Below are 9,198 nucleotides of genomic sequence, written 5' to 3'. Positions count from 1 at the left end.
AACAAACCCCAAGTCTGATTTTTATAATTTACCATAATTAATATGGACGGACTGTCATTAACAACACTCATAATATTTTAATAAATATTTTATCATTTATATTATAATATTATATAATAATAAAATTAAATTTTTTTCTCTCTCTATCTTGAACCATTTCACATTCATCATTCTTTACTTCTCCCTTTAAATCACAAGATCCCCATCTCTTTTTTCTTTTCTTCTTCTGCTTCATCTTCTTCTTATATCTCTCTGTATCTATATGTTTCTCTAATGTTGTAGTCTCTTTTAGTGGTTGTATATTTTTATTAATTTCAACCACACCCCCGTTACTTAATAATAATAATTATAACAATAATAAAACTCTTTATCTTATACATTTATGAAAGATTATTATATATATTATATATACCCATTACTTATATAGTAATAAAGTTTCAATCTTTATCACTTTTATTTTGTGGGCATTAAAAAAGGTCTAATCTTTATTAATCTTCTGCCAAGAAAATGTCGCCGGAGTTAGGGTTTAATACTACAGTTTCCGATCGTCTTAAACAGTCACTTAATATCTCCGGCGACGGCGGCGATAATACCAATAAACCTGATTTCAGGGAACTCAATCTGGGTATTGGGTCGGGTTCGGGCTCACCCATTTCACCGTTACGCGCTGGGCCAACGATTAGTAGTAGCTCTAGCTCATCCGGGTCAGTTTCGGGTCGGACTGGAAACGGGTTACAAGTTGGTTCTGGCTCTGGTGCAAAAAAGACAGATTCCGGCGGAACTAACAACACTCATTCCGGTGAGTTGTCGGTGGACAGTTCACCGACACCGACATTTTCCGGTAAAACTAAACCGGGTCATACCCGGGTTGATTCGGGTCATGCACAGATTTTTACCGGTGGTAGCTCGGCTACTTCACCGCCGGTGAATGTACTTCCGGCCGGAAATATTTGTCCATCGGGTCGGGTCTTAAAAACTGGTATGATGGCTAACCGGAGCTCCAAACCAGATGTGTTAAGTTTAGGCACTGGAAATTATGGTCATGGTAGTATAATGCGAGGTGGGTCAGGATCCGGATCCGGATCCGGGTCAGGACAGACTAAAAGTGAGACCCATGTAATGGGCATTTCAAGTTCTAGAAGGTTATCAATGGATCCAGAAGATTTGAAAAGATTAGGGAATGAAGAGTATAAAAAAGGGCATTTTTTAGAAGCATTGAGTTATTATGATAAAGCAATTTCATTATCACCTGTGAATGCAGCCTACCATTGTAACCGTGCAGCCGCATTGATGTGTTTGAAGAGGTTTAATGAAGCTGTGAAAGAATGTGATGAAGCTATCAAGTTGGATTCTGGATATGTTAGAGCTCATCAACGTTTAGGATCTCTTCTTATTAGGTGAGTTCATGAAATTTTTGCATAAAGTTCCAAACTTTATATGTATATGTATGTGTATGTATATTTATATGCATATGTTTTTGTTATACTAAGTTTTTCTCAATAAATGAAACTTATTCATGCACTTTTTTTTAGATCCAAAGTTCATGAGTTGACTTTTGTACTTATTTTTTTGGTTATGGTTGGTTGTATATATTTGTGTGTTTTGCTTGCTTGATTAGTTTTAGTTTCCAAAGATATACTATATGTTCTAGTTAGGTTGGATGGATTGTTGAATTTGATCTTGTAAAATGAAATGTATTTGGGTTATAATGCTGATTTAGATCTTGGTTTTTGTAGTTACGATGATGTTCTTGAGCATGATCAAGAGTGCAATCGATAAGAAAAATTACCGAAGTTTTTAACATAAGAAAAATGTAAATACTTGATTCTAATTAATGTAAGCAATGGCAGTTTAGGACAGCTTGAAAGTGCAAGGAGACACCTTCATTTTCAAGGGCAGCAACCTGACTTAAAAGAGGCTCAAAAGTTGCAAGTAGTGGAGAAGCATTTGAGTAAGTGTACCGATTCTAGAAGAGTACGAGATTGGGCTGGTGTGCTGCGGGAAAGTGAAGCTGCAATCTCATCTGGAGCAGACTCATGTCCTCAGGTAAGCCGAATTAGTTGGGAAGTTTTTTATCAGATCATTACTAGTATTGTTATAATGAAAACTAAATGTGTTAATATTAAATTTATAGCTATATGCCTGCAAAGCCGAAGCATTATTGAAGCTTCGTCAATTAGATGATGCAGATTTGGTCATTTCAAGTATGCCTAAGTTTGAGGCACCTAGTAGCATTTCATGTTCTCAAGTGAAGTTTTTTGGGATGCTTTCTGAGCAATACCTTTTGTTTGTTCATGCTCAAATTGACATGTCATTAGGAAGGTGAGCTTGCATTTACATCAAAGTTTACTCTTTAAACGCTGTCCATGTGAAAGATTCGAACTGATTTCTTTTCTTTCTTTTTTTTTTTTGTTGCTTTTTCAAGATTTGAGAATGCAGTTACTTCAATTGAGAAATCAGCACATATTGATCCTAGAAACGTTGAGGTTGCGGTTTCGCTTCAAAACATTAGGTCGTTTTGTAGATCTCGAGCTCGTGGGAATGATCTTTTCAAGTCAGAAAGATTCACAGAAGCCTGTTCTGCTTATGGTGAAGGGCTTAGACTTGATCCCTCAAATCCAATTCTGTATTGCAATCGAGCAGCTTGTTGGTTTAAGCTTATGCAATTTGAAAGATCTCTTGATGATTGCAATCAAGCACTTCTTATTCATCCAAATTACACAAAAGCACTTCTTCGAAGGGCCGCTACTTATAGTAAGGTATATATTTTATTAGTGACACCTTGTTTTACTGTTCATATTAGAGAATGTAAATTTAGTACTATTTGAATTTGATTTGGGGTTATATGCGTTGAAGCTTGAACGATGGGCTGAATCGGTGAGAGATTATGAGGTTTTGAGAAGAGACCTTCCGGATAACAATGATATAGCTGAATCTTTATTTCATGCTCAAGTTGCATTAAAGAAATCCCGGGGAGAAGAAGTATATAATATGAAATTTGGTGGCGAAGTTGAATTGATTAATAATCTTGAGCAGTTCAAAGCTGCAGTTGCTTCAACAGGTTTGTTCTCTATTCTTTGTTTAGTGTTCTACTTTTTTTTGCTTTAGTTTTAAACTCTTTTCTGATATTTTAACTTTAAATTGTAGGAGCCTCAGTTGTTCTTTTCAAAACAACATCCGATCTTCAATGCAAGCAAATATCTCCGTTTCTTGACACCTTATGCACTCGCTATCCATCCATAAATTTTCTCAAGGTACAAACAATCAACCATCCTCTTTATGTTTAGTGTACTATTTTTAGGAGGAAAAACTGTTGGGGGTTCTTTAGTGAAAGAAGACTTGTGGAACATTAAAAGTTTTGATTATTGTTACTTGGAAGCAAACATACGCACACATATGCTGGGATCTATTTGCACATGTGTAAACATGACTCTTCCATTTTTTTATTTTTATTTTTGCAAACAAAAGCAAGTGATTTACATCCATTCGTGAATAATTGTTTCCTTATAACATAAAGGTTGATATTGAAGAGAGCCCGGCAGTAGCAAATGTTGAGAATGTCAGAATTGTACCAACTATCAAGATTTACAAAAAGGGCAATCGAATGAAGGAGATGGTATGCCCATGTCGAGAAGTGTTGGAATCATCTGTCCGCCATTACAGCTTGTGAATAAAATCAACAGTTATTAGTCATTGATGGAGGACATAATGGTAATGTTGTTCCCGCCTTCCAACTACCGCCATACAACGTGTGATAATGGTAATTTCCTTTTCATCACACCCCGGTTTTTACCTGTGACATGAACATCTCACATCTCCTGCATCTTTTGTATCACTATTACATAAAAAGACACAATAATTTCATCCGTAGTCAACAGCCACATTCCAAAGCCAGTGAGAGCTAGAGATGGTTAGATTAGTAAGTTTTACCTTGACCTTTGCAGATGTTAAAACTTAAGAATTCCATTTATTGAAATCCCCCAGCCCCTCCCTCCCTCTATATGATCACAACCTCATGCTCTTATGGATCACAAGTAGCGATTTTCGACACCCCTCATTCTTTTCCCATCAAAATGTTAGCTTTTTTTTTCTTTAGAATTCTCATTTTCACCCCCTTATCATTAGCCTATTCACCCCTATCCTGTTGTGTGTTCTTCCATTTGAGATAATAGCATGTACCAAATGTAATTACAAGTGGGCTTCCCAATGGCTTTGTTCTGGTTATGGATATGCCCTTTGTGTATATATGTGAAGATGAAGATATATACAAAAAAGAATAAAAAAAAGAGTAACTTTTGGAGGAAGAAGTAGGTTGGGTAGGCCTTAGATGTATTGGATCAGTTATACTTTGGGGGCTTTTTATTTTCCTTTTTTTTTGTTAAACAATTTCATCAATAAATTCTTTTAATCGTTCTTAATATTTTATTTCATTTGTTATGTGACTTTTTTTAAACTTATTAGTTGGTGTTGGTTGTTTGCATTATACCTTCTTTATGTTTTTGCTCATGACACTACCGAGCATCTTTGTTGTTGTATATGGATGGTAGAAGGGTAAATAGCTCTATAGCAGAATCTACATTGTACCTAGTCTCCTACCAATAGTTTTATATGTGAATATGAGTATTATATTTATGGCAATCTTTGAATTTTTAAGTATATGTTTAAGCATATTCACTTTATCAAATGTATTCGTTTATATACAAGGCGTTGGTCAAAGGGTAAAAGTGCAAAAAGAGTGAAGACTGTGGTAAAATTTGGGGTTGTGGGTTAAAAGTCAAACAAAAGGGTAGTTTGACCAGGTTTATATCTTGAAAAAACAAGACATGTGAAGGGCACTAAAGAATAAGGGATTGTAAAAGACATGTGAATGCAATGAATGAGGAAAACCACTTCAAAGAAAACCATGGCCTCCACCATTTACACAATAAAGAATAAGGGTACTTTGATGAGTGTTGGTCCCCAATTTCATGTTTTTGTTTTTATCATTCTTAGGGTACGTTGTTATTCATTTATTAATTACTATAATTCTTAAATCTAAATAATGACACTGACTTTTTTTTTTAATAATGGAAGAAATAAATTAATGTCCGGTTACCTGGAGTTACCCAATAGCAAAAGGCTCCGGCTACCTGGAGGTCCTGGAGTTGCCCAATAGCAAAAGGTAACTCATGCATACGCCATTGGGGTGTTAGCCCAGTGGTTAGGGGGTTTTTCACAAAGTGGTTTCCTTCTGGGGGGTCTCAGGTTCGAATCCTGCCATATGCAAATGTGCATTCGCGTGGGGGTGTTAGCCTTTTATCTGTTGCTGCCTTTAAAAAAAAACTCATATGCATACGAGCGACAAGCCCTCCAGAATTACCGATTTTGGAAAACCTCTCGCTTGAAGGTCCATTACGGTAAAAACTTGTCTTGGATCATCTCTTCATTTCCTACGACGCCAATTTTCAAACTTGATTCATAGTTTTCGTAATTAATGAGATGATTCGTATGATTGATCTAAGAGAAATGCTAGCCTTATAAAAAGAAACAAAATGATTTACCAATGATATCCCATCAGCATAATATGAAAATGACAATAATATATAATTATACTTGATCTTGTCATGAACGAAATATACACGAGATAGAATATACACAGTCTTAGCCCTTCAAAGTTCAAAGTAAATATGTAAATTTAGAAGTGTATGACCTCCATTGCACTTTAGGAGGGGTGTTGTCCTAAGGTCGGCCCAAGTGGTCGAGTCTACATCAGAATTTAGAAGTGTAAAAATTTCTCATACATGGAATGGAATGTAGTGTAGCTATATGGACCCTTAAAATATCTCCAATAAAAACTAGATGGAGCTTTGTAGGTTTATTTGCTTAACTTCTAAAAGTTTTGTTAAACAAACAACACTTCTCTACGAATGGTTTTTACTTTTCACTCTATGCGTCAAACACACCCTCACGAGAGAGCAAATCCATCAGAACCTAAATAATTCGAATAATCGCGCCTAAAAAGGCCACTAAAAGGATCATTTAGTATTTTAAGAGAATGACATTTGGGCACCATATGATTGATTGACATACTATTACAAGCAGATTTACTTTTATTTAAGATAAGATGTCTGAATCTCAATATAAAAAAGCTGATATCAGATTGCCGATTTTTAACCACCAATTCACATTCTTTGTCGTGGACATGAATGATGTTTGATTAAGTTTCATCTTTTATGTCATGTCAAGGAAAAGTTTATTGCCACTTTTCCCTTAAATAGAATGTTTATTTTGCCACAATATGTCAAGATGTTAATATTAAGTTATTGTGATTAGAAGGTGAATTAATATTGATTAAGCAGAAGTGTGGGTAAAGACAGGTGTTTGAATGTGTGTTTAGAGAGAGATAATTCTTACTAGAGTGAGAATAGAGAGCAAATTGTAGATTAATGATATTGAAAATGATATATCTTTTTAAAAATTAACCTAAAAATCTTTTTAAAATCCACTAATTCTCTTTTCTAATCTTGCCTTTGATTTTGCTACATGTCTTCATTTAATAGTTAGGATTATTTTAGGAGAAATAATCATTTCCCTATTTTTACAGTAAGAACTATTTTTAGAAGAACTCCGGAGTCAAAAATTAAGGTTATGGTCTTATGGACATCATATGCTCAACAAAAAAGGGCTGTTCAACTTTTGATTCTGGTCTGGTGGTTTGGTTTTCAAACCCATGAAGTAAGCAATGTTATTTTTAGACAACATATTTACTTTTGAACCTAAAATAAATCTTTATGCATATATTCTTTGACCTCGCGTTAATGTTCGGTGTGGTCAAAAGTTAGTAATCCATTGATTGACTTAAATTCTATTTTTAGGTCCAAAATGGGTTTCTAAAGCCGAATGCTAGTTACGAGTATAATCTTATATTGTCCAAAATCTAACTATCTTAAGTCTTAAGTTAAGTTACATAAAACACCACCAAACCAAATATGAAAAAAGAAGAAGACAATGTAGAGTTGTACACATACATTTATGGGAAATGGGCCTTTTTCCTTTAAAAGATTTTAAAGTAGTTGGACACAAAATGTTGGATATGGACCCAAATCATTTTAATTAGAAAGAGTAGCATCCGGAAGGACCGGAATTAAAGTAGTTGAATGGATACGACGTTATCATAAGTCAAAGTTAGAGTACCATATGTTTTTAAAAAGGGACTCAATTGTCACAAATCAAGATTCATAAATGATTTGAGTAGGGGTACTAAGACGGTAAGACCTATAGTTGTACAAACTAAAAGGGACCAACATTCACAGTTGACTAGACTTTAAGGAGCAAAATTGTATATTTAGCCAACTATGAGCTAAAATGTGTCGGTTCAACTTTGATACACTACACTCCCTTAATGGTGTAAAGCACCCATTGTTACAAAGGCATTCTGTTTATTTCATAAAATAGTAAAAAGAGTACATTTCTTATCTACCTTCTAGTATGTATTCGATAAAATTTGTAAGTTTTTGTTATTTATAAATTGAGTTCTCATATGATATATGATTTATTATATAATACGTCATCTTCAACCAAGAGTTGAAAATCTTGATATACTTTGACAACTATGAACAACATTCCTTATAGTATTTCAAATACCAGTAAATGAAAAAAATATTAAAGTATTGATATTATGTGAACTTTTCCAATATGATTTGAAGTACTGTACTAGTATTTGTATAAATGTTCATTGATAGTAGAATATGACTTTTTCGTTTCATTTCAATATAATATCACAATCTGTCTGTCAGTATCAACTTCATGTCAAATTTTATAATTCATAGATACATCAATCAATCATATACTTTAAAATTTAAAATGTTTGCGTTGTGATATCAACTTATTCCCTTTCGTTTCACTTCCCCTATTGGTTGCACGTTGGGCTCAAACATTTGGCTTTTGCATCAATCTGATTTGTTTCGATATTGTAATGTAACATAATTAATTTCGAAACCAAATGTTTATTACGGAGTATTAAAGAGTTAAAAAACCTATAATTTTACCACAAAGAGGAACATGTTTTATGTTTATACATATCAAACACAGACCAAGTTACACGAATAGATGTCCTATTAACTAGTAATGGTTTTCAAGTTCAACACGAATAGATGTCCTATTAAACGTCCTCGTCTTCTAAAGCCAAAGCCAAAACCAAAACCGATATTTGTATTGCCTAATTGCACCTAGCTAGTTACATATTTTTCTTTAGTCACAAGGGGGCTTATCAAAGTGAAGTATGATATAATTGTGTCAACACTGTCAACACGAGCAAAGTGTATACAAATCAAAGACGTTTTAAAACATATCGAATATTGTACGTACGTCCATTTCTAATATAAATGCAATTATTGGATTGGTCCCCGTGAATGAAGAAGAAGAGAAAAAAAAGAGGCTAATATGACAAAGACCTTGAAAAGTTATTGGTTGGCTTTTCCATCACTTAATTCTTAAAGTAAAAGATAATAACTTGTTGGATTGGGACCAAAAAGAAGTGAGGGGAATGTAACCAGGACATGGAATATTTTGTCTTAAAAATATATATTGTTTTATTGTAACTAGATTTATGCCTGCGTAATGCAACGACGGTGTGGGTAATGATGGCGGAGGTGGTGGTGGTGACGGTGGTGGGACGACAGTGGGGACAGTAATGGGGGCGACGATGGTGGTGAATATAAAAGTAGTTGATGTTAAAGGTGGTATTGTAGTTATTTTAAGTGTTGGAGGATCTATATTGTATATTATTTTATTAAAGGTATTATATCTGTATTATATGAAGGTGTTTAAATTAGTGAATAAAAGAGAAGGGTATATTTGGTATTTCAAAGGTAGAAAGTTTAAGAGAAAAAAAATGGTTTGTTTTTTAGACAGTATAGATGTATGTTCGTTAGGCCATTAATAGTAGGAAAATGATAATGACAAGGGTTGTCATTAATGCTTATTACACGCATAAAAAAGTAGTACTTTATATATTAATAACCGCCCCTTTGAATTTTTGCAAGACAAAATACAAATTTTAACGCATCAAATTAATTAATATTGACAGCCCTTAAGGCTGTCATTAACAAAACTCTCAAAAATATCATTAGAAACATGCAATTACAAACTCCAGGGCAAAACGGTATATGAGATGAATTGCTTGATGATAAAATAGACCAATTTATCAAAATGTTGCAT

At 34.0% G+C, this 9,198-nt stretch overlaps 1 protein-coding gene across 1 annotated transcript; it reads left to right on the top strand.

The window, feature by feature from the left end:
- The first annotated feature begins 252 nt into the window (after positions 1–252).
- Positions 253–4,425, top strand: LOC122592433 (TPR repeat-containing thioredoxin TTL1-like). The gene is made up of 7 exons (XM_043764657.1): positions 253–1,397; positions 1,851–2,046; positions 2,135–2,322; positions 2,426–2,759; positions 2,857–3,061; positions 3,148–3,254; positions 3,518–4,425. Exons 1-7 carry the CDS (start codon positions 508–510, stop codon positions 3,668–3,670), a joined length of 2,073 nt encoding a protein of 690 aa, XP_043620592.1. The 5' UTR covers positions 253–507; the 3' UTR covers positions 3,671–4,425.
- Positions 4,426–9,198: the final 4,773 nt, after the last annotated feature.

This window comes from Erigeron canadensis, chromosome 3 (assembly GCF_010389155.1).
Source record: "Erigeron canadensis isolate Cc75 chromosome 3, C_canadensis_v1, whole genome shotgun sequence".
In the NCBI taxonomy this organism is placed as follows: domain Eukaryota; kingdom Viridiplantae; phylum Streptophyta; class Magnoliopsida; order Asterales; family Asteraceae; genus Erigeron; species Erigeron canadensis.
This window is presented reverse-complemented; position numbering and strand designations above follow the sequence as displayed.

Bases quoted from the DNA above. Each gene is read 5' to 3' on its own strand.
- LOC122592433 (XM_043764657.1), top strand. From the start codon at position 508: ATGTCGCCGGAGTTAGGGTTTAATACTACAGTTTCCGATCGTCTTAAA. The intron at 2,047-2,134 runs GTAAGCCGAATT...TTAAATTTATAG, and splicing joins GAGCAGACTCATGTCCTCAG to CTATATGCCTGCAAAGCCGA. The intron at 2,760-2,856 runs GTATATATTTTA...TATGCGTTGAAG, and splicing joins GGGCCGCTACTTATAGTAAG to CTTGAACGATGGGCTGAATC.